At 47.0% G+C, this 25,745-nt stretch overlaps 1 protein-coding gene across 5 annotated transcripts; it reads left to right on the plus strand.

Annotated features, from left to right (window-relative positions):
* Window positions 1-1,109: 1,109 nt before the first annotated feature.
* Window positions 1,110-25,353, plus strand: mtss1la (MTSS I-BAR domain containing 2a). Of its 5 annotated transcripts, none has more exons than XM_068603465.1 (15): window positions 1,110-1,793; window positions 4,739-4,800; window positions 4,932-5,005; window positions 15,979-16,063; window positions 16,284-16,375; window positions 16,480-16,554; window positions 18,350-18,507; window positions 18,614-18,721; window positions 19,027-19,124; window positions 21,590-21,725; window positions 22,341-22,415; window positions 22,652-22,807; window positions 23,172-23,342; window positions 23,481-23,646; window positions 23,877-25,353. In XM_068603465.1, the coding sequence occupies exons 1-15, from the start codon at window positions 1,725-1,727 to the stop codon at window positions 24,704-24,706; spliced, it is 2,355 nt and encodes a 784-aa protein (XP_068459566.1). In that variant the 5' UTR covers window positions 1,110-1,724; the 3' UTR covers window positions 24,707-25,353. The 5 variants fall into 5 exon arrangements, with proteins under 5 accessions (XP_068459566.1, XP_068459567.1, XP_068459568.1 ...); XM_068603466.1 differs by having other exon boundaries at window positions 21,590-21,722; XM_068603467.1 differs by lacking the exon at window positions 22,652-22,807.
* The last annotated feature ends 392 nt before the right edge of the window (window positions 25,354-25,745 follow it).

Genomic DNA, 25,745 nt, shown 5'->3' on the forward strand with positions numbered 1-25,745 from the left:
ATGTATTGCCTTATTATTCCCAAGTAAAATCGGCTCCTGGTCTGTAGGCTGCTTTAATATTTAAAATTGTATTTACTCCAAATAATCCAATCTGTTTGACATTTCCGTTAAATGATATGAACATTGATGTCATTCTCATGTCTATAGGATGAATGTGAAGCTGTAGTTCATTTGTTTAATTATGTACACAAACGGATATATAAAAACAATGAATTGTGCTTTTACAGGGGTTAGGCTATGTGCTGAGCGATAGGCCAGGTGCAGTCACTTCCTGCCTCTGCTGGTTGGCACAAATCCCCCAGTAAACCCACAACATGTCATATTAACTCTTCTGGTTTCTGTAAAGTCGTGGATTATAGGCAAACAAGATTTTCATTGGTGAGTTGTAAAGGTTCTGGTAAGTGGATTTTCTTCCCCATCATCATACACATGGAGGCCTATAACTATTCCTCTCTTGAATGCACAATTTCAAAGGAACTGGCGGGATTAGCTGTATTTCACTGTAAACACATGATTAGCCTCCATGTGACAAATACCGTTGATTGGTTGATTTGCATTATGTGTGCTTAAGCTAATTATGCTAAGCTCGATAGCTCATAGCACGTCTAATGCACAAATATAAGGGTGCCATCTTCTAATCAGGGCAAGACACCGATTGGCCAATGTGCAGCAGCCAAGTCCCCAAATGCTGAACCATTCCTTTGAGTCACAGGAAATCATCTGGGGTTGACTTAACATTCTCTCTCCGTTGCCATGCTTATTCAGCAGATTAACAGATGCAAAGTGAGGTGACCATCACGCTGTTTCCTGAAAACAACTAAGACCCACTCCGGGAGGAACAAATGATCATTAACAGACGTGTGCGTGAATACACATATGGCACCGCGGAAATCCTTCTTTGCAACTCAATCAATTGTTCAACGGTGGAAGACGGGGCTTCACTTTTGTTTGCGTGTGGGAGGAGGGAGGAGGATGGGAGGAGGAAAGCAAAAGGGGCGGTGTGGGGGGGGGTGTCCCTTCTTGACCCCTCCTCCTCACCCACTATATACGAAGAAGAGAGAAAAAAAAACAAAAAAAAAAACACTTGACCAGCCCCCTTTTCCCATTCCCATGGATCGTATTACGGGAGACTCCAGCTCCGAGACATCTGCTCCGCCACTAACAACGGAGCGCGTCCCCGCGTCTCAAGCCTGCGAGCGACCCCGTCTCCCGTGGTGGCGCCCCCTCCTCCTGCCCTCCTCCTCCGCGCACTTGTGCTCCTTCCGTCTCATTTAGATTCATTATTACTTGATGCTGCGGCCATGAGGAGCCACAGTGCATGTCCCCTCCACGTCTCCCGGCTGTAAGTTCACCCGGACAAAGCGCCTGCCCCGCGCCATCCCTCCCGTGCGTCCGAGAGGCGAGCAGCAGCGGCGGCGGCGGAGGAGCGGACGAGCGTGCGGGTGCTCGGCCCCCCGGTGCCATCGAGCAGCACATTTCTTTTTGTCCGTGCGCTCCGCAGACTGCTGCCTGTGGGCTTTTTTTTTTTTTGCGGCTTCGCGTCCTCTGGCTTCGTTTGTTATTGGTGGGGGGGGGGGAAAGGACAACGACGAAGGGGCGGATGAACACATCAGAGGTCTACATGTCTGGTGTTTGAGAGCGGATCTTTAATCCCATTCTTTTCTCTCTCTTTTTGGTCTTTCTGCGAGCTTTTTTTTGTGTTGAGTTTTTTTTTTTTTGACACCATGGAGTCGGTGGAGAAGGAGTGTGGAGCGCTCGGTGGATTATTCCAGGCCATCGTGAACGACATGAAGGTAGGTGACACACATGAAGCCGATGCGTTAAAGTAGACCGGGGTAATATCTGACCTTTGTGGTGGCACCGTGGCTGATCAGACGCATATTTTTACTGCCTTTGTCTCTTATACCGGGTCCTCCCCCCACTGGAAACACAGCTGCAGGTCAAATGAAGAGATGAAACATGTTTCCCTTTGTGCTATTTGCATAATGTGCAGCAGGTCTGTCAGCCTCGGGTTATATTGAACAATACTTCAGCCAGCGTGTGATCCCCACATAATGCCTGCTAACTTGAACTCAATTGAATCACTGAAATGCTTATTTACTTGGAGGCGGTTTCATGTGTTTGGTTCAGGAGTCAAAACCTAACCTCATGATTCAAATCAAATGGGTCAATTCAAAAGAAAGGGACATAACTGGAGAACATTGGGAAGTAATTTATATATTGTGCAGTTATAATATTGTGCCATTTGAACCCCAGACAATTCCCTCTTCATCAGCCTCCAAGGTTTCTCAGATTAAATGACACAGGTGGAAGCTCTGAAAGCAAATAACCGGCTCCATCACCTAAACCTCCCGGACAGAAGCGGTCATTGAACGGTATTGATTGTGCTTCCTGATGTTTGGCCCTGTGGCAGGACATCTCTCTGGCAGCATGGTGTGGCCCAGTTCAATAGAGACATTTGGTCCAGGCATTACCTCGCTGAACAGAACGGACTCGCGTTGCAAGCTGTTTGTATAAAATGTGTTCTCTTCCTCGCAACTTGTGGTTTTACAATTATTTTGACGCAGGAACTAGATGTTTCCCATTATCTATAACCCACATACAAGTGTGTGTGTCTATCTGTGTGTGTGTGTGTGTGTGTGTGTGTGTGCGTGTGTGTGTTGGGGGAGGGTCAAGGAAGTTGAACCAGGGTGGTCTGTTGTTCACCACAACAGATGGAAAGTGTGAACACATTCATCAGGCCCTTTGGCAGCCCCCAGTCTCCTCATTGTGGAGGATGCTCTTGCTACAACTGTTGATGGCAGTTAATAAGTCAAGCATCAGGCGGCACTTTCCACCTAACAGAGGTCTCGTTGGTCGCCGGCTCGCGGGGGCCCAGACTATTTATGGACCCCTCGTTTGTCAGGCTCCGATGAATTCGGCTCTCGGGGCCACTGGCAGCGCTGGTTTGGTTTCATGTATTTCCCCATTCTGTGGCGTGTTGGTGCCAGGCTTAGAGAGACAGAAGGGGGCTCTTAGAAAGAGTCAGTCTGTGTATTGATAAGCAGCAAAGATGAATGAGGCTGAAGCCCTGAGTCAGCACAGTGTCCATGTCCACTGGACAGACATCTGACCTCATTCCTGCCGCCTGGCCGGGCCACGCAAGCCCGTCTGACTAGCTTTGTACCCCCGTGCCCCCCCTGAGCAACGCAGCAGCACGGCTCTCCTTTGCTGATCTTGCTGATTGGGAGCAAAGCTACAGTATAGTGTACAATTACTGACATGATACCCCAGTGGTGCACTTGGAGAACTTTAAAAAAAAAAAAGAGCCTCTTTTATAGGCTGTGCAGGCCATTCCTGATATAAGCGGCACCTGTTGGTTGTATAACTGTCTGACGAAGCTGCAGGAAGAGAAATAAAAGAGTAGGTGGTGGTGGAAGAGGAGGTAGAGGGTGAGAAGGAGCACAATGATTCAGCTGGATTACATCAGCAACACCAAGAATTAGGTCAGCAAAGTGTGTGACTTCCAGGCTCCGTGTGTGGGAAAGCAGCCGTTCAACAACCCAAAAATGGCCTTGAGCAACACCTGCCGCCTCCGAGGATGCATCATGTCGGCCTTGCCCTCCGGTGAATGACGAGGCGTCGGGGAAAGAGCCTGTGTCTCTCCTCCCTGTCCTTCTTCCCTATCTCTGTTTGTCTCACCTCCCTGAGCTGATGGGTGTGAAGGAAGAGCGAGAGAGAGAGAGAGAGAAAGAGAGAGAGATGTTTGTCCCATCCTCCCGCTGCTCTGCATGCAGCCCTCTTTGGCCGCTTCCTCACCCTCCTCCCTCAGCTGTCCTGGCAGCGCATCCCTCCCGCCGCTTGGTAGTCACAGGCCACACAAGCTAATTAGACACCTGTTGGAGTCAAGTGCAGACAGCGAGGCTTACAGGATCATGGCGAGCGTTTTTTGCTCGGGATGACGGCTCCTAAATCACTTTCCAAGGCGGAGAGAAGCCGGGAGTTAAACGCCGTCCTTTCCAGAATGCGGTTATAACAGAAGCGATGAAGAGCAAGACTGTTTTCAGATTGCAAGCTGACTATATATAGTCAGGATGCGCGACCTCTTTTGGCTCCTCTCCATCAGAAGGGGCACATGGGGGTAATGCCCCTCTTCTCTCTTTCTTTCAAGCTCTCGCTCTAATGGGATCTAGCCTCCAATGTGTTTTATGTTTTGGCTTCTGCTCTTAAAGCTCAAGGCAGCGTGTGATGATCCTGGGGTAAATCTAATCCAGACTTTTCAAAGACAAGCCATAGTATCATCCCGGTGCACATAAATGGCTATAATATATACAATATATATATATATATATGAAAATGATGTCGATCGTACATGTACAAAAGCCATCTGAACACGCAAACTAGCCCACACCAATGAGAGACGAGGGCGGCTATGTTGACAGTGAGGACAATAATAACAGAAGTATGCACTGAGACATCATGTTGACCTTTTTTAGAGACAAGTCAGAGCACGGAGCTAATCCACCAACCCCTGGGGAAAAAAAACAAGCTCCCTTTTAGTTCTTGCTACCTTATTTCAACATATTATTAATGTAAAAAAAAAGAGATGATTGTATTAAGCTGTACCACATTTGATCCTGTTGTAGAGAACATTATGTCTTTCCAAATGTAAGTGTGTGTGATGCTAAAACGCTCGTTCACTTGTATGTCCTCGGTGAGATAATTGTTTGACTCATTTCGTTTCCCTTTTTCTCCTCAGAGCTCTTACCCCGTGTGGGAAGACTTCAGTGCCAAGGCCACAAAACTGCACTCTCAACTCAGGTGAGAAGTGGTTCCAGTGAACGGGAGGAAAACAAATGTGATGGGGGCGGGGGAGTAAAAGGTTCTTGTGCCAAGTTTACGGACTCCTGATGCAGTGACGTGGTAGTGACCGTGTGCCGGTATGTTTTCAGGACCACCATTCTGGCAGCGGTGGCCTTCCTAGATGCCTTTCAGAAGGTAGCGGACATAGCGACCAACTCCAGAGGTAAGGAGTGTTTTCTATCTCTATGAGTGTGTTCCATACGGATTATTTGTGTCTTGACTGTAAATGTTCACTCATGATGGTTTCACCACACCAATGACATACTTTGTGCTCAACGTATTCAGACTCGTGAATACGTCGATAAACGTGTAATAGCTTTTCTCGCACCGACACTCGTTTTCTTTCCCTTCAAACATCAATCTAGTCGGGAAGACCCAAGAAGGTGGCCACTGTAAGAAGCGGAGGAAGCTCTGGTGTGGAGGGGGGCGGGCTTAGAGAAGAGAAAATCTGAGCTTATTGTTTCTTCGGTCTTTAATGAGGCCTGCTGATCTGCTTTGTCACCCGGCTAGCGGCAGCAGATGAACACTGATTCCTTTTCTCTCGGGTTGATCGTCGAGAGCAGTATGTAGGTCAAAAAAAAAACAACAACTGCAAATTTGGATAAGCGCGCAAAGGCTCCGCCTCACACACACACACATGCACACACACACACACACAGATATTCAAAGAGTGACAGCTGTTAGCCGGCCACCTGACCCCGCAGGTCACATGCCAACATGCTTTTAAGCAGTTCGGTCCAGCGCAGTCCCCTGCTGACCACTTGCTGCTGGAGAGACTAAAGAGGCATTTCTTCAGCAGTGTTCACACGTTCTCACTAGTTTTTCTCATACGGCTCGTCCAGTAACAGTGGAGTTTATTGCCGCGGCGATCCGTCAACCTCAAATGATTCCCGATGTGAGTGCAAGATGAAGCAAGGTAGACAAGCGTCAACCTGCTCGCAGCTGGCCGCCTGCTCCAATAAAACGGGTGGAGACCGCGGCAGGGCTGGATTTCAAAGGCAATGTGTGTCTACTGTAAAAGGCGGTAAAACAGCAGAATGATAGATGGACCAGAGACGGAGAGAGAGAGGGGCGTATAGAGGTTTACAGCCATAGATGCATAAAATCCTTCTAAGTGTGTCACTCATACGCCCACTCACTCTTCTGCTCCTCTCCCAGGGACATTAACTTCAGGATTAATGTCATCTCTCTGAGGCCACAGCCTGTATGAGTGATGCATGGAGCTCGACGTGATGAGAGACTTTGTAACAAGTGAAGAGGAACTAATGGAACGTGGTTTTAGGTCGGCGCAGATAAATATATATTGACTGTGATATTTTGAGCGTATAGAATGAAAGATTTGATGGTTTGCAATGGTCGCTCTGCTCGGTGGTGTCGCTTTGTTGGTCGGCCGAATGTCATTTATGGTCCAGACTCAACAGCTATTCCATGGATTGCCCGGAAACTTTTCATCCAGCGCCATCTTCAGGTTCAAAACTTTGATTCTTTCACCAATTTCCTGCAAAAATGTGATTTGTTTCAGCTTGCTCTGCTACTATTCACATTAAACTGTACAGCCTCTCAGCCGCTAGTGTGGCTGTAGACTGGTCATGCCAAATAAGCAGCGTAAAGTCATCGCCGTGAGCTCGGAAATCTTTTATTTGTATTTGTAGAACTAGAAAATAACTAACTGGACATTGCACTGTGCATCATTCCGCTAGAGCGGTTTTGCAGTGGAAAATCATTTGATATTCTTTTGACAAAGATTGAATCGATCAGTACAGTTGCTCTGTCTTCTCTTCCAACAGTTATTTCAAGCCATCGAAAAGAGATCGTGCAGTTGTTATCTGCTCTTTAACAGCGCACCATTTCTGTGTGAGCTGTCTTCGCGTGCTCTGAAAACCGGCAATTAATTTGGCCGCAGGAACGTCGATATTTACTGGAGCTGGCTCCTAGTGGACGGGATAACCTTTGAACCCTGCGCTGCAGGCTCCACGGACATAGTTTAGGCAAATTTGCCCTTTTTGAGGCTGCTGCGACGTTCAAACCTATTCTCCTACATATATTGGCATCCAGACGTTCCACTCTTTCCTCTTGCTTTTACACTGACGAACGCAGCAGACCGTGGTAGATGGAGATTGCTTTCTCGCCATCTCAAAAGTGGTTATGTGGCTGTTTTCCCCCCTTTTTCTTAAGTGTGTGTGTGTGTGTGTCTGTCTGCCTGCCTGCAGCGATCATGTTTATCTCAGCGTCTGCACTACCATATAGGGCTGATTGCACCACAGGGGGCAGGCCCTCGGCTCTGAACTGTTGGCCGTCATTGCTCTCACCCCGATTCCCCTCTCGTGTTCGGGGACGAGCTGCAGCTGCTGGCACAGCTGGATGTTTCGTCGCGTTCGTCTCCTGCTTCCTTTAATCTACCTTTGACACACTCACCCCGTCACCCCTTTAACTCTCGCACACACGCTCCAGACTGCACGTCGCTCTCTCTCTGCCAAGGAAAGCAACGTTCCCCCTCGTTCACTGCTTTGTGATTGATCCAGGGTCAGCGGAAGGTGAATTCAAGAGGATTTCCTGATTTGCTGTCTGGATGTGTTTCGTTGTCTTTTTTTCCTTTTTCTGGGAGGGCAGCGTTTCATCCGTATGCCCAGAGCAGCTGTATTATATCTGAGGCCACGCCCCCTTTTCCACCTCGCACTGTCTCCACGTTCATGTTCAGGCTTCCTCTTGTCCGTGTTGTCCATTTTTAGAGTTTATGGTCACGGCCATGGCGTCAGCGTCTGTGTTTTATGAAGCAGCTGGAGGAGTCGGCAGCCAGGCGTTTTGGCCCCGTGTCTGTTTGGCCCCGTGTCTGACAGCGTTGTTTCTCTAAGCCGTGCTGATGGATCTATGTCAAAAGGCACGTCTGTGTCTCACATCTGGGTTGAATAACGGTCTGCCAACCACAAAGTCTATATTAGATCTATGGACTTGGAGAATCTCAGCTTTCTTAAATATACATGTTTCATGTTTCGTTCCCTGGGATTTAGTTTGAGGTCAGCCTAATGGCGTTTGGTATGTTGTCTAGACCATTTTTGTCACTCGTATAAAAATTGTTGTGTGACGTATTTTAGAGGACTGGACCTATCTGGAGAATAGTGGCCTCTGTTTTTGGGTGTTTCGTTGTTGCTAGGCTCAATTCTTTTAGTGGAAGGTTGACTTCATTTTTTCCCATTTTTGGACATGGTTGAATGAACTCTATCCGGGTATGATATATACAGGCTCGGAGAGTGAGGTGGGGGTGGCTTGGCCATGGGTGGGGGTTGTGGTTGCAGTGGGATTTCTACAGCTTTGGGTATCCAGGCTAGGCAGAGGCGTTTAGCTAATCCTCTTAGCCCCACTCTGTAACACACGGACACAGACTGCCTTCTCTTCCCTTCCTGATCAGCCGTCCCCAGCTTTAAAAATTCACACTCGGGGATCACCGGCCAGACTGCGATGCACTGCACGTTTGTGCTGCAAAACCCTTTTCTCTTTGTGCCAGAGCTTGGAGAGCGCCGACTCTGTTACGCACACACGCGATGTCGCAATGGGTCATCGCAGACTCCCTCTGTCTGTGTCCTCCTCTTCCCCACTCGGTCCATACTCAGTGCTGGAATGGAGATCCGCGAGTAGATCAGTGTCTCACCGAAGCAGTAATCTGCTTGGCCCCTGCGCTGCTCTGGGATGGCAGATGGGACGGATATCCCCTCTCGCCATCTGGACGGCCTGGCATGGACGAGACGCGGCCGTGGCCTAGTGCAGAGCGAGATCGGGGGATTACTGTCCTCAGCGCTGTCCCAGCGCCGCGGCTATTTTTACGGACATGTCAAATAATGAGAGTGTGCGGCCCATGTGACCGCCACTGACATCCATCAAGCTTGACGGTTCACGTTCAAGCTCGATGTGAGCCTGTGTTGTGCTGGTGCAGGGAGGAGGTTAGACCTGCATCTTATATGTGGGATTGACTGCGTGACCGGAGCTTATGGGGTGTTTTTAGATTGGATTTACATGCACACGCAGCCTCTTTTCATGAATGATGCGTTATGGTCAGCTGTGCCTTTTTTTGTATGCGAGGCTCCTCAGGTATCTCACGACCCCCCCCAGGCCATAAAGTTGCATAAGCATTAACAAGGGCCTCTTATTTCTCCCTCAGCTGTCTGCCTTGCTTGAAGGAACAGCTCCAAAAACAGCTCTCAGTGTCTCTCTACAGTTTATGGGCTTCCACCTCTGAACTGAAATGTGAAAATGAATGTTTTCCAGCTATTATAGTGACCACATGCAAAGGGCAGAGTGGCTGGAACAATGATGTGAGGAACGGACGAAAAAGGAGGGAATAATAATGGAAAGAAAACAGAATTCTGCTCTGCAAAAACCTTCGTTCTGAGGGTGAATACCAAACTAAGAAGACAAACACGAGGCTTGAGAGGAACACTGTGTTCCGCTATATCCTGAACATGAAGGCAACGTGGAAGGAGCCGGACAGGGGAGGGAAAAACACACATAAGAGAGAGAGAGAGAGAGAGAGAGAGAGCGAGCCTGATGGAGGAATGCAAGGGAGGGCATTAAACAAGGTAATGAAAGGGACACACGCATAGTTTTAATCATCGGAGGTGGCCGATTGGAAACAGTGGGAGGAATTTGCTGTGATTTCTCGGATCACTGGTCAGGTCACATGATTGTGCGATTTAACTGAACTTGACAATAAAAATGTATTTTTTATGTGCTACCTACCTATTTTTTTCCGCATAATTTTGCCGTATCACCAACATATTGCCTTTTAGGCATTCTAGCATCCCGGCCGAGAGGACAAATCCTCCTGACCGTTCTGACTTTTCTTCTATCGTCACAATGAGGTTGACTGTCTCGAACATAGGTAAACCACTGTTTACTTTCTGTTTTCCAAATGTCTTCTTTTTTTGTCTTTTATATTTATCTTTTGTATACGTATGAAGAGCAAAGAAAACAGTTAAAGTCCATTTACGTGAAAATGTACATGACCATTAAAGCTGAATCTGATTCTGAAATGTCTTAACTACTGGATGGATTGCCATGATATTTGGACCCGATGCAAAACTAATGCCTTTTCAGTCGGCCTCAGCTGTACTTTGTGTTTGCTGCTACATGACCGTAATCTTTAATGTGGCTAAACATCAGCACCTTGACCATGCTTGAACATTTTGGGGTAAGCAGGGCTACCAGCTCCACTCTCGCTCTAAACACAAGCAGTTCAATGTGTCTTGATCCGAATCAACAGCATGAAGAAGAAAAATAGCCACCAGGTTGGATGGAGTTATGCTTAGGAAATTTGGGTGGCCTATAACAGCCAATTTGATACTCCCTCGTGAGGACTTTGTAGGTATACAGTTCCAGCATAACCCAAATAATTTTAGCAGAGAAGCACATTTCAGTACAACCACCCACACGGAAACATTGTATTATCATTGTGTGACTATGTACAGAGTTTGTATTTGACGTCCAGGCTCTGACCGGTCTCACCCCGCACACGCACACGCACACGCCAAGATGGGCACAGACTAGAATAGAGAACGACGATGATAAACATCCCCTCAGGGTGCCTTGTGACTCACCGGCTACAGGTGGAGGTGGAGCTGTTGAAGCGCAGTATGAGCAGCAGCGGGAGGTGCCACCGATGGTCGGAGGATTGTTCGCGAACGAGCAACGTTGGCAGAGCAAAAGAGTGGGCGGCACATCAGCTGAGATAAAGAGAACCATATTGCGTTCAGGTTTAAAGCAGGACAGCTTGAGTCATCTGGACGAACTGGCTTGCAGGCCTTGCTCCATTAAAGACTGAGTCATTCTCAGACTGCTGCCTCCATGTCTGTCTCTGGCTGTGTTTAGATGCACGCCGGGTCTTTTTTTTAATCGCATAGGGTCCTCTCAAGGTGAGGTTAAGTCAAAAATAACGCCCACATATGTTTCTGCTCCTTACAATTTATTGCACAATACAGTACTTCTCTGCTTTTCTCACGACACACTTTCTTCTTTTCTGTCTCCCCCTTTTTTCACTCCAGCGAAGAAAAAAACAAAAAAGCACATCTGGACAAGGGGCGGCGTTTATTTTTAGCGGCGTTTATGTCACTGAACAGGAAGCTCCTCCAACAGAAAACATCCCTTCCTCCTCGTTGTCGTCCTCCTCCTCCCCGAGTCTCGTCCTCATGCTCTCCAGGGCGTGTTTAGGACACAGCGAGGTCTGTGGGTGTTTCTGGTTTGTGGAGGTGAAACTCGCTGTGCGTACCGGCCAGACAACAATGGGTTGAGTGTGTGTTGGACTGTTTCGTGTGTGTTGCTAAAACAATTGATCCTGAGGCCATTTCCACTGGGTTTTTTTTGTTTTTTTTAATGTTGCTGCCTGTAAGAAGAGACGTTCCATGAGTCAGGAAGTGGCACAAAGGTTTTGAATGCTGTTTGGATCTCTGCTGCGGACATGTAGTATATATATCATAAACGTACTCCAGCGTCTCGCTTTTCTCTTTATTGCGTCGGGAATTAGATGAATACATATTTTTCTTCACTGTTCTTGAAGCAGTCGGGCGAAACAAGTCATTCATGTTTTGCGACTTTCATCAAAGTTTCATCAAAGTTTGTGGCGAATGAAGGCTTAACCAACAAATGTTGTTTACATGTCTTAAGAAGAAAAGAAAAAAATGTCCCCAAGTAAAATATGGGTCATTATTTATTATTATTCTGTGTTTTAGTTTAAAGTGTAAAGACAATTGATACAAACAATGATGGCCTAGTTTGTCGTCTTCTTCTTTTCAAACTAAGTCATTTAAATATTAAACCCCTCCCTCTAACCACATTGGACTTTGTTTACAAAGTAAAACATACTTTTCACCCCAATCTGTCAAGGGAATAAAACACAAACAGAAAACGGAGTTACCAGGCGTTTACTTTGTGTTACTGTCATGAACAAATAATCCTATGAAATGCTTATTTCTTTTCAAGTGAGCCTCTTAAGTATGTAAATATACACTCACATTTCAGATCAGAGATTCTGGAGAGTTTCTCTAAAGACTTGAGCGCTGTCTCCGTCTGTCATCCACAATTTATTTAACTTCAGTTAGATCCTGTTGCAGACGCACAGCAGTGTGCTCTTGTTCCGCGATCACTGTCCGCACGCGGCTCTTTCATCCGCCTTCTCCCTCCCTCCATCAGAAGCTGTTGCTCCCCGACCAGCAGCAGAACGAGATGCTGCTTTATTTTTTAACTGACTGACTGCTCCCACCGAGACGGAGACTCCAGCTGTGCTTTGAAGTTCTGATGATGTGAATATATGATGTCTCGTCAGGTTCTTCAACTCCGAAACCTCTCGGCTGCGTATTTGCTCAACTGGTGTATGAACGGGACAAAAATCAAAGCAATTCCTCCTCATTCTCTCTTTTTTTTCTTTTTTTGCGCTGAATTTTGATGATATCTGCTCCATTTTAAAAAGGCGAACACACACAAACTATTTGAACTATTTTCATGATATTGGAAAATATAACACGAACCTTTCTTAAATCATGTATATTTCGTGGGAGACTTTGTCCTGGCAGCGCCTGTTGCACCTGCAGCGGTCAGCCAACACTTCCTCTGACTGGCCGAACCAGGCCGGCACCTCGGCAGTGTGCACCGGTACTCTTTCTTCCTCCCCGCCTCCCTTCTCATCCCTCGGCCCCTTTCATCCATCAGTGGCCTCCGCTGTTTCCCTGCCAGTTCACATTCGGTAGCACTTAAAAGGAGCGAGGGAGGGTAAAGGCAGGAAGCTCGCAGGCTATGCCAGCCGCGGTCAGCTCCGCCGTCAAAGGTGCCAACGTGAGGAATAACTGTTGTCTCACGGGTGATGGAATTTCCTTCGCTAAGCGGCGACTGTATAAGAGCTTAGCGAAAAAAAACACGAAAAAACCATTTCATATTCCTGGAAGTGTAACTGTGAGGATGTTCTGTACCTTTTTTTTTTTTTTTTTTTTTTTTGCTCGACAGCCCACACAAACATGCTTTATTGACACAGGAAGCGGAGAGAGAGAGGGAGCACCCACTCGACTCGGGAGAGCCGGACTCAACTTGAAAATGCAGAAATCGTAACAACAGCAGAATCTCACTCCAGCTCGGCCAATGAAACCTGAGCAGGGCAGCAGGGTTTAGATGCTGAAAGGGAGAGATGGTTAAGCCACGCTACCATGTTGAAGGCATCAGGGAATGAGACCCGTGGCAGTTTAGCTCCCGGCTCCTGGCAGGGGAGCCCCCCTATAAAGCAGACCTATTAAAACGCTCCTTCTACCTCGAGGCTTTGGAGGAGTTAATCAGAACCAGAGCTCTGGATGGAACCACTCACTAAAACACTGGGACCACACTGTGCTGGTCCTGTTTACTGGAGCGTAAGGATCCCAGAAAAGCCCCAACAATGAGGGCTTCACCTTCCCACTAACAGGCCCGTGAACTTCTCAGCATACGCCGCAGACCTGATGGCAGTTTATGTTTCTGTTCAGGAAAGAGCGAACCAGGTGCCATCGGCTTCGGCGACACGCCTGCAGTGCTGTTATAATGAACCGCACGTTACTGGGTTGTAATTACTTGTTTCCTCCATGTCTTAAGATCTATTGCTGGGGCGCTCTATTCCACCCTGGTCTGTGTTTTGCTTCATTCATGCACGTGTGGATGTCTGCTATGAGGTCGACCCCGCTTCCCCCGAAGCCCCATGGGTCCAGGTCTGCTAAATAATCACTTTCCCAGCTCTGACGCACTTTTAGCCACGTTTCAAGCTGCTACAAAGTTTCGTACAGATTGATCTGAATGAGGAGACAGTTGAGTGTATTTTGTGTTTGTTTAGCGCAACATCTCAGATCCCAAAATTGCCTCAAATGGCTTGAATAAAGGAAAACTCCCACACACAAACATCAATACTTATACTTAAGAGCCAAAATAGGAAGCAAGTTCAGGAAGAGCAACAGAAGATGGATAGATACTCTTGATTATTCATAGTTGAAATCTCCAAAATGTAAGAAGAAACCGTCCTCCCAGCTTGTATATGTTTGTCACATGCCTGTGTGAGCATGCAGGGAGCAGTCAGAGTGAATCACTGCAGCCCTGTCCATCCGGTCGAGGCCAGAGGCCAGCAGGGCTCTTGGACATAGACAGGAAGCCTCTGGACCTCCCCAGGATGTAGCTGTCAGCTGGTCCCCCCCCCTCCCCCCATCCTCTGAGAGGGGGCGGAGGCGGGATAGGAAGAGGAGGGGAGAGGAAGAGGAGAGGAGAGGAGAGGAAGAGAAATTGGCAGGTGTGGATGGGACAGGAGAGCGGGGGGGTTAGGGGCTCTCATCGGCTGACGGTGACATTGGGAAGGTCTGTTATACAGATAAAAGAGCCCACTTTACTCTCTTTCTCTCTCTCTCTCTCTCTTGCTCACACTCCCGCTCTCCCTCCCCACCATCCCTCCTTCAGACTCCCGCCGCCCTGCAAGAGCTAATTTGCAGCTGCGGACGCCTCCAGTAATGCTTTACGGAGGAGAAAGTCAAAAAGGAGAGGTGCATAACCCGAGCACACGTGTCCTTGGCACACGTGTCCTTAAATGTCTTCACACTCGGCCCCATGAAGCCACGAGCCTGTCAGAAAAAGAGTCCGTTACATGATGGATGCAACACCAGTCCTGAAAAGATGGACACCTCTTCCCCTATTTATAGCAAGAGCTCAGCGTATAGTTTCCACATGGTAACTCAATCACTTCCTGCTGGTGTTTTTCACGCCTGCGTGTGATCCAGCTGGATGCCCTCTCACCTCTGACGCTCTCCTCTCTCTTTCACCTCGAAAAGCGGCGCAAGCACAGGGCCGGCCTCCCTTTCTCTCCCCCGACGCACAAACACACTCAAGTCATTCGACATCTGTCCGGGTCCGTCGCCCGGTGTTTTTGAACTGATGCGACCGGCACTGAAGTTGACAGCCGAGTGGTGCGGTGAAACGGTCTTTGAAGAACCGGCAGTGTGACGTGATACCAGCCGCAGAGACACTAACCTACTTTCTTTATTGTGTGGAAACTTGAAAATAGCACAGATCTCACCGGACATTCCTTGCTCCGTGTCTTATTTCAGGCTCACTATATTAGTTGTGTTTTTCTTTTCCCTCTCTGTATCACTCTCTCTTGCTGTTTTTTATAGCTAGTTTCTCTCTCTCTCTCTCTCTCTCTCTCTCTCTCTCTCTCTCTCTCTCTCTCTCTCTCTCTCTGTGCGGCCTGCATGAATGGTGTTTAGGAAACAGAGAGAACAGGAAAGGCAGAGCAGGCAGGGAAGAATAGAGGGATATCCCCTTACAGGGTTCCCTCCTTTTTCCTCCAGGATAGAGAGGTTGAGAACCTCGGAAAGGGTGTGGGGGGGATGGTAAATCACACCACCTGTCTCTGTATACACACACACACACACACACACACATATATATGCAAACTTGTGCCCATGCTCCAAAAATCATTCTTGAACACCAATAAAACCGTGTATGCCGTGATTCTGTGAGGCCTGTCTGCTGCTGAGTATTGTGTGTGTGTGTGTGTGTGTGTGTGTGTTTGTGTTTGGCGAGAGACCCTCAGATTAGCCCTATGTGGCCCAGATTACAACCGGATCACTGCTGCCACATATTACACCGGCCTGTGAACCGTCCTAGAGACAGTGGGCCAGCCTTGGCTTTCGGGGCTGAAAACTCCATTTAATTACGCTTCAGCAGAGAGGAAAAGTACAGTAACCGATTCGCACAAGCTGTTGTTTATGCCGTGGTGAGAATCACACACGCAATCTTCAAGCGTCAACGGGGAGGAATGCCTGTTTTGTGACGAGGGCGGCAGCGTAGGGATTTAGTTTTCGGTGTCACATTTGCTTTCGCCAAACAAATGTGACATTTATGGGCTCTGCTTTTACGATTTAGCACTCGTCCCCCTAGTGGCTGCAGCCTGAAAAGCATCGCCGGCAGGAACAAACACGCCCTGATGGATCAATCTGACAGGAGAGATTTGTACCTTTTTCAAAGGGCTCTCTTGATTTGTTATGTCTCCTTCGTAGAGAATGATATTTTTCTCGCCCTCGAGGCATGTATGTGATTTGTAATTCCCACCTCTTACATCCCGGTTGACAATTTGTTTGTTTTTCCTCATCCAAGGTGCCACCAGGGACGTTGGCTCGGCTCTGACAAGGATGTGCATGCGGCACCGCAGCATTGAGGCAAAATTACGCCACTTCACCAGGTGAATGTCACCTGGGTTGTCTATCCCCCGCCCCTCCCCCTCCACTGCAATGTTCTCTCTTCTCTTGCCTTGAGGGGATTAATATTCCCAGGTCCCATCCCATCTCTGTTGACCTTCCTCTCCGCCACACTTCTCTGAGTGTTTTTGTGCGATGGAAATAAAGCTATTTATTATGCCTCTCACGCTCTCCTCTCATGTTGCGTCCCCTCGTTTGCTGTAGTGCTCTTATGGAAGGCCTGGTAACGCCGCTCCAGGACCGGATAGAGGAATGGAAGAAGACGGCTAATCAGCTGGACAAAGACCATGCCAAAGGTGAACAAGCTGGGAACACAAACTGTAAGTACTTGTTTGTGAGCACTGTGTATTTGGACAGGAATTGACACACCTTTTTTTTTTTTTTGACTTGCTGTCCACAGAATACAAGCGGTCTCGCCAGGAAATCAAAAGGAAGTCACTAGATACCTTAAAACTCCAGAAAAAGGCACGAAAAGGTGAGGTGAAACTTGACAAGAGCCTGTTAAACAATAGAACAAACCACACAACTTTATTGAGACTTCAGGGGCGATATTAATGTGTTAAGTCTGCTTGGCTGCTGGTTCTGGGTCCGCACCAATGTTTCAGAGGGAACTAGCGCCATCTGGAGGGTAGAATCAGAAAGGACAACTCAACTACATCAAAATGCCTGGCACTATTTCAAAGGCTCCTTTCCAGTTTTGGAGTATTTGTCAGCTTCTACCTTGTAAATCAAATAGATGAGCTTCTTCGCTGGCTGTGCTTGCGTTAGCCACCACTGCTGGATGTAATTAAATTCCAATTACCAAACAGGATTCACACTCGCGGTACGGGCTGGTCATTAGCATGCAATGTGACTTGATGCAGCTAACACTGCCTGTTCTTCTGCCCCTCTTCCCACTCCTCCTGCAACCTTCCTTTATTTCCTTCTGGCTATTTCCCTGGCTGTAGAGCTTCTAGGTATGTCCGCTGTGCTCTGCTTCATTAGATAGTTTTCAAATGCATCGAACTCATTCGTAGGTCAAACTGCCAGACAAACAAAAACCCTGTGTTGTCTTAGCATTTTTGGTTAAAAGAAGTTCAATTCTGGGAAACACAGTTATTTGCTGTCTTGCAGAGAGTTGGATGAGAGGATCGATACCACTCTCATGATTGCGAGATATGAAGCTGCTCCCAGCAGATGTTTTGCTTAACTTGGCTTATTTTACCATGAAAGATGGCGACAGCTAACTTGGCTCTGTCTTATGGAAACAAAACACATCTACCACCTTCTGTGATTCCTAGAGTATTTTTCTCTTTTTTTGTTCTTGTTTAGTCTGTACAAAAATGTAAGTGTAAAAACGACACATTGCAGTTTTACAGATTCACTTTCCAGCTTGCTGTTTCCTGTCTTAATGCTAAACCAAGACACCTTATTAATTGCCTGTCGGATCCTTATGAGACCCTTAATTTAATCAGTGTCATATTAAATGCTGGTCCGCTGACAGATGAGACACTTCAGCTCTGCTATGTCTTTAACATATGGATAATGGTACGACCCTTTAGGGGTGCTGCCTGCTAAATAGACAGGGGGATTATGATCTAGGCAGCTGCGAACAAAATGTAATTTCAAAACTATATTCCTTAATTGTATTGTCAAGTTGCACAGTCGTTAAAGTGAATCCATTGTTTGAGATTTAATCAAAGATGCAAAGATATATTGGAGGCATTTTTTTTAAATCTGGCAGTGCACTTCACATCAAAATCATGCAATCCCAGTGACAGTGAATGTGACATCTCTGTGGTCGTCGTTGCATCCTGTCGCCCTGCCTTCATTCATCATTGAGCCTCATTGCTGTATATCCAATGACTGTCAGACAGTCTGTTTACTTGTGTGTGTCTAATCCCATCCATTTCAGGATCCACAAGTCGCCACCAGTTGCTTTGCATTGACTCATGATTGATGACACGTGTCGACGTCCTCTCATTCCTATGTACAATGTTTGTCGGTGCGTTGTCCTCCAGTACACAAGCAATTCATCATTATGTGTTCTAATCATCTCATTTTTTTTTTTACTCTTTCCCTCCTCTCTGAACTTGCACTTTTCTCCCTTCATGTCGCTTCCATAATTATCATCCGCCCCTCAAATTCCCAATCTCTCTTCAATTCCTCCTCTTGTATCTTTACTCAACTCCCACTCCCGACTACCGCCGCCTCTTTCCTCCTTTCGCTCCATCCTCCCTCCCCTCCCTCCCTCCTCTGCGCCTCCGCACCCCTCGCCCCGCCTTGCACAGGCCGCGGTAACCTGCGCCCCCAGCTGGACAGCGCCATGCAGGACGTCAGTGACCTGTACCTGCTGATGGAGGAGACGGAGAAGCAGGCGGTGCGCAGAGCGCTCCTGGAAGAGAGAGGGCGTTACTGCACATTCATTAGCCTGCTGCAGCCCATGGTGGTGAGGAACATTTAGCCCTCCCCGTTCAGCAAGGAGGTTTTACTTTGATTACGCTTGCCGTCGATGTGGCAGCTGCTTGATTCGATCCGTCCCGTTTGCCCTCCAGAATGCAGAGATTGCCATGCTGGGGGAGATAACACATTTGCAGCCAATTGTTGATGACCTCACTTTGCTGACTGAAGACCCGCACAAGCTGCCACCTGCCAGTGAGCAGGTAACAGAGGCGCAATACTACCGATTCTACTGATGCCGCGCGTGAGATCCTACACATTCAGCTGCTACAATTTCACCACAACGTGACTTAACTAAGGAAACTTACTCGTTCCGTCATAAATTCGAGAACGCTGCTTAAGAAATAACTTTTTTTCACTGCTAATCACGACTCGCAATTAGCAGTAAAAATGTTTTCTTCGACTCTCTTACCTGTTTTATGTTTTTTTTTCTCTATCTCACGTAAAAGCGATGTTGATGGGACTATTGTTGCCGCCGTATCGTCACCATATGATTGTGTTGCCGCAGGTGATCCGGGACCTAAAAGGCTCCGACTACAGCTGGTCCTACCAGACCCCTCCTTCTTCCCCCAGCAGCGCCGGCTCCAGGAAGAGCAGCATGTGCAGGTACATCACACGCACACACACACACACACACACACACGCACACACACACACGCACACACCCCTCATTGCTCCGTTCAGCGTGTCTTGTTTCGTGTGCCGTGTCTGATAGATTCACGCTAACGGTGAATTCACTTATAACACACTTGTAGGGAAGGAAGAAATGAATATTGAAGGTTGTCATGAATACATGAGCAGGTAACCCCCCACCCTCGCTCTCGACACAGCCAGACTGTCGGTGACAGTCGACATAGACTACATGGCGTATCTTGCCAGCTTCTCAGCTCGAGCACCTGCTAGATTTGCAATTCTCAAGCTTCTTACAGCCAGATTAGCGCCAAAGCTGTGAAACATTAAAGCCTGACAGCCATGAGCCGACACGAGAAACCAAATTCTCCAAATTCTGAAGTCTAATGGTGATAGTTTAACGACTTGTACATCAAAGCTTGTCATCACCTTACTTTGGTGTTACAGAACCACTCTGATATTTGTACCAATTAACACTGCAGACAATTTGATGTGTCCAATATTCATTTATAATACAGCTGTTGACGATATATTGGACTCATTTTAACGCAGACCCAATCACAGTTAGTGTTTTTGTAATCTATATCAAGACGAGGGCATACAAAAGCTTACATCTCCTCAATGGAGCTTTGCGATGTTTCAGTTCATCCATTGAGTCTGTAAAAGGCTTTTAATAAGCTGGAGGTCATAGTAATGTCTATGCATGTTATGATTCAGTGGTGGGTAATCACAAGATTGGTGTTGTATGATTTGTAATACGGAAAACTTATGATCAAGAGACGAAGGTCTTGGTAGCAGAATGGAAGAAAAGCTCACTTTGTACTTCTTAAAAGACACGGATAAGAGAAACGGGGCATAAGGTTAGTGTCAAGTAATGAATCATTTCAGGGTATTTAATTTGTCATATTTAATTTGGCATTCCCCGTTCAGCCACATCCTAGAGGACAAAGATTAAGGAGAAATGATAACTTCAGATGAATTCCAGAGGAGGTGGATGGGGGGGGGGCAGTACAGAGGGAAGGTGAGAAGCATAAGTTGCACATTTTTCAAATCTTTGGGCGACAAAGAGAATCGACGCCGAGCGAGAATAACAGAGCAGGAGACAAAAAGCCCGGAGACAGCTGGTATTGTTCAGAAGGAAATAAAAATCAAAGAGGGGATAACTTTTGAATGCTCTTTGATGCACTGAAATTAGAAGACTGGCATCATTTAGAGTTTTCACACAACACTGCCGTCATGTCCTCTGTTGTGAGACACTTTTCATGCATCATTTTTCATTTGGACTTTTCTTGTTTTTTTTCCATGCCCTACACATGAGTCTTCCTATAACCAGCTTCAGAACAAAACAGGAGGGGTATGCCATAATCACAATCCGGTTTAGCATGCATGGGGGTATATTGTTATAGAAGATTTACGATGCCTGAATGAGCACAAATCCAACAAGGGAAACATTTCTTCTGTCATAATTGAGTGAAAAACATACCGTATGTTATGAGGACATGTCACTATCGTTTTGTCTTTTTAATAACTGACATTTTTTCAGTGTGCCTTGAGTTATTCCATGCCATATTATATTGTGGGTCAGAATAGCCAGAAAGCATGCTTTGTTGGAAAATGCTACCAGCTACAGAAGACATCCTGGTATGCATTCTGCATTTGAAATAATATGTATTGGGAAATACTAAAAGAAAATTCTGGCAAACTAAATAGTATGGGTATTGGAACGCATAGGTAGTGTCCTTGCAGCTGGGCGATCCACACGGCAGTCTTTTATTGTGAAAGGCTGTCTGTCGTGACTACCATCCATGAGGGGTGGGAATCACCAGAGGTCCCACGATGCGATATTGTCACGATACTTAGGTCCCGATACAATATTATCCCGATATGTTGAGTATTGCGATGTACTGCGATTTATTGCCTTTCTTTTTAACCGCAAATTGTCCCCAAAGGAAAACTTTGTCAACAAAAAATAAATTGATTAAATAAAAGATCGATACTCTGCTTCCGTGTATCGATACAATATCGCTACGCTAAATATCGTGATACTATGTTGTATCGATTTTTTCCCCACCCCTACCATCCATGGTCAGACCCCCAAATCTGATTGAAAAGTTGACTATTGCATCTTTTCCTCAGAAGATAAAGCTCCCTTGCGCCTCATCACTCATTTAGTATTGACACGTCTATGCTGCTGGCTGCTGGACAATGGAAATGCAATACACCTCTTCACCTTGTTTCTGGGTTGTCATTTGATTTCATATCATGATATCATGTCACAATGATGATATATGTATATTCTGTTTACTTTTGTTATAAAGCAAAAGGTTAAATAAACATAATTGTGATTCAACACATTTAAGTCATGCCTACATATAAAGGAAATACAAACAACTTTTATTCCTGTTTCCTGAGTCGATACTGATGTGGTATCTTGTCCACAGCCTCCTCCAGATGCCCTCTGCAGGAGCCCATCGGCTCAGCAGCGTCTCCTCCCACGACTCGGGCTTCGTATCCCAGGACGCCAACACCCACTCTAAGCCGCCGTCGCCCATGCCGTCTGACATCACAAGCCAGGTAGTAGTCTCAATCTAATAATACTAAAGTGTATTCTTTGAGCAGGGGAAACTAAAGCAAGCACCAAGCAGACGTGTTGGCTTTAAAGCTCCATCAGGTAGTCATGCTGCAGGGCAGGAGGACACGTTCCCGTCACAGTAGATCCACAACAAGTCTCTCTTTTTAACAATGATCCTTCACTGTTGACATGTTTGCATCTCCGAGCTCCATTGCTCGACCACCAAACCCAAACAGAGCTTTTAAGTTTCTGCTGCTCCAGAGCTTTTTTTTTTTACAAATGTAGAATTTTCATCCTGCCGGTCTGATAAAAGTTTTCCAGACTCTCGCAGTCTGAACAGAGCGGAACGTAGAGAATACACTCGGCACCCACTGATGCAATGTTCTGTCCTGAATACATGATCTTACAGGCTACTTTATTATCGATCGAGGCGATGGTCTATAGATCCCCTTGGAGACCGAAATACCTCCCTCCTCCTAAAGCTCATCAACGCTCTTCTCCAACTCTTTCCCTCTTCCTCTGCATTTCTCATCTCTCTCTCTCACTCACCTATTGCTCTCATTCCATCTCTTCTTCCCCCTTACCATTTTTTTTTTTTTACTCCATCTTGCCTTTCCCAGAAATCAACAAGTTCAGCCTCCTCTGAGGCTTCAGAAACCTGCCAGTCTGTCAGCGAGTGCAACTCTCCCACAGCGGTTAGTACTGCATGCATCTCACCAATCTACTTGCCTTATTGGAGACACACACCCACATGCACACACGCACACACACACACACACACACACACACACAATGTGCTTTGCATTTCACTCATTGTTATCTATAGCTTAAAGAGGCCCGTGGGCTCCTCTTGACAGCCGCAGTGCGGCTTGACGTGGACTATTCATGGATGTTGAGCACTCTGACTCAGACTTTTCTGTCCGTTCCGCAGTTTGGCTCATGCTCATCCTTCGGTACCTTCCGCCCTGCTTTCTCTCACACTGGCACCATCAGGCCTCTCTCTGTCATACTTCCTGCGTCCCCCACATTTAACCACTCCCCCGGATCCAACACCCCCTCACCCACATCAAAGATTCCTAGCTGGAAGGTTTGTTTTCATTTGCAATTTTACTTTTGAGTTGGCTTTGTTTCCTCTTTGCTTTCTCGTGTTGTATTGCCTTCACGCACATTAATGAGCCTACAGATTAACCTCACGGTCACCATTTTGCTGTCGCTCATCAGGCTCAGTTTTCAAATCTTTCTCCGCAGAGACTCGCTAAACTGCGATGGCTATATCGTTTAACAGCACGTGCGCAGCTTGATATAGTCTGACCATATCTACGTCATCATCTAACCAGTTCATGAGCCTGTTCAGCAGCTTCCGTGTCTGACTGACTTGCACGACTGTCGGGCGGCAAACGTCGGAGACGCACAGTTGCGGGACAGTCTCATTGTTTCGTCTGCTGCTGTAGGACTGGGCCAAAGCCTGTGAGCCATCATTGGCCAGCACGCTGCAGCGTAGGAGGGAGTCTGTGGATAAGATGAGAGAGCTGGAAGCTCCGCCCAGTTCGCTGGGGTATTCTGGGATGCAACCAGATGATCCACACAGAGCGAGAATTGTCCCAGGAACCATTGTAGCCAAGGTAGGAAGTCCACCTGGAGGAAGAATGTAAATGTCAGTACATACATTTCTATGCCTCGAGAATTATGGTGAATTGCGGTTGTAAATGTGTGCTGATCTTTATGTACTTCGACTGTGTGTGTGTGTGTGTGTGTCTCAGCATGGCGAGCCGCTCTCTCCAGCAGCCAGCACTCTCGCTATGGTTCTGACCAGAGGCTTGAGTATGGAGCAGCAGAAGAGCAGCAGGGACTCTCTGCAGTACTCCAGCGGCTACAGCACCCAGACCAACACCCCCTCCTGTTCCGAGGACACCATCCCCTCACAAGGTAACACTCCCTCTCAACGCCCACACAGCCAGGATCAAACACACCTGCCATCTATGTGCAGCACATCATTTCTGACACACCACGACTTCAGTGCTAATGCAATCACTGCATGCAAAAAGTTTATGAAGGATTAAAGCTACAAAATAGCTCTTCAAAACATAGTTGCTTTCAGCGTTCTTTATTATTCAGTAGGCGAAAAGTAGATGCTCATGACTCACTGTCACTTCTAGGTTCTGATTATGAGTGCTACTCTCTCAACGGGGATGTGGACAGCGAAGGGCAGGCAGACTTTGACAAGTCCTCCACCATCCCACGCCACAGTAACATCGCTCAGAGCTACCGCCGCATGATCCAAACCAAGAGGCCTGCCAGCACAGCAGGTCTGCCGGCAGGTAAGACCGTGCAGGGCACCCTGAACGGTGCAGGCGGAAGCGGTGCTGCGGTCATCACCTCGGGAACGGCAACCATTCGCCGGACTCCATCCTCCAAAACCGGAGTGAGACGCACGCCGTCCACTTCCGGCCCCATTCCCATCCGGCCCCCCATAGTGCCAGTTAAGACCCCAACTGTGCCAGATTCACCGGGTTTCGCAAGCCCGTTCCAGCATCGTGCGGGCAGCGAGGAGTTTCTTTATGGTGATGACCCAACTGCTAATGACTACATGAGGGCTTCTCCAAAGCGGATGAGCCTCCCCGATGCAGCTTGGGGCTGTGGAGGAGGAGGAGGAGGAGGAGGAGGAGCAGGAGGGGCGGACAGGACCGTTTACGCCCAGCAGGCTTCCGGCATGGCCGCCCACAGCGCTGAGGAGGACCCGCTGCTTGCTGCCAACCGCCACAGCCTGGTGGAAAAGATAGGGGAGCTGGCTGCCAGCGCCCACGCCCTTGGTGAGGGTCACTTTCCTTTCCACAGCCTACTGCCAGGGGATCCGGCTCAGTGTGTGCCCCCGGAGCCGTCCTCTACGACCCAGGAGGACATGGATATGCTGGTGACGATACGCCGGGGGGTGAGGCTCCGCAAGTCAGTGACTGACGACAGGTCGTCTCCCATGTTTATGCGGTAGCTGCAAATGAAGACTGTGGAGAAGCAGCTGGGGTGCCCTTATTTACAAGCTGAAGCTTTGTAGTGAAATGCGACAGCAGTCATGTGATACATGAACGGAGGTACAAGTCATTGAGAGGATGCAATGTAGTGAATGAAGGCCAGTTCAGTGTAATGACTGACCATGGACAATGTCAAGTCATTTCATGTCATGTATGTATTGTGTACGTACAAAGTAATCCATATTTTCTTTGGTTTTTATTCTTCTCTTTTGTTTTGGTCTGTGGGCTTCGTGGCTGTGCACCTCTGCTCCCAGTGTGACCAGTTGTTTCAGCCCAGTGTGTCCCTTTTGCCCCAGTGATGAGGACATCACTTCTGTATGGGTTGACTGCTCTGTCTTTGTTCTTGCTCTTATGGTTATTATATTATTGTGCATTTCTTAATCAACACAGCCAGCGGTCAGTGGAAAGTGATGAGTGAAGTGCTCTGTGAGCCTGTCTGTATGTTGTGTTTCTCATCATTACTGTACAAGTACCGTATTACTGTTTTTGTTTTGAGCTGAGCAGCAGCTGTGTAAGTCATGTAAAATAGGAGCAATATGGCAGTGTTTTTATTGCTGTAATGTACTGTCAATATATTCTGCAAATAAACAGCCTTTTTACTGTTAAATGTCTTGATTGTTTTTTTAAGAAAATGTAATGTAATTCATAGACATTCACTATGTTTAACATGTATTAGTTTACCAGCACAATTACATTTAAAATTGTCTTTTTCCTTTCGTTCCACAAGTTTAATTTATTCTTTACTTTCTCAACTTCAGATTTTTTAATTTATTTGAATTGGTATTTCCTCAGGAGCTTTCTCTACTCACATTTTATACTGCACTTAAACTCGGTATTTTATTAATTAAATAGTGCACCAATCTTAATTTTCCACTGGTCTGTGTGGTGTAGTTTTATCTGAAATCCAATTACATATATTTTCAAATGTTCTGCTCAGTTCACTTTAACTTTGCCCTCAGTTATACTATTCACAACGCTGCAGTACCTTAGATAGACGTG

The sequence above is a fragment of the Clinocottus analis genome, unplaced genomic scaffold (assembly GCF_023055335.1).
Source record: "Clinocottus analis isolate CAN_PGR_092001 unplaced genomic scaffold, fCliAna1.0.p SCAF_6, whole genome shotgun sequence".
Classification (NCBI taxonomy): Eukaryota; Metazoa; Chordata; class Actinopteri; order Perciformes; family Cottidae; genus Clinocottus; species Clinocottus analis.

What these genes read in the sequence shown, in the direction of transcription:
- mtss1la (XM_068603465.1), top strand. Translation starts at nt 1,725, where the DNA reads ATGGAGTCGGTGGAGAAGGAGTGTGGAGCGCTCGGTGGATTATTCCAG. An exon ending in AAACTGCACTCTCAACTCAG is followed by an intron (nt 4,801 to 4,931) that starts GTGAGAAGTGGT and finishes GTATGTTTTCAG; the next exon opens with GACCACCATTCTGGCAGCGG. An exon ending in CAGGAACCATTGTAGCCAAG is followed by an intron (nt 23,343 to 23,480) that starts GTAGGAAGTCCA and finishes TGTGTGTCTCAG; the next exon opens with CATGGCGAGCCGCTCTCTCC.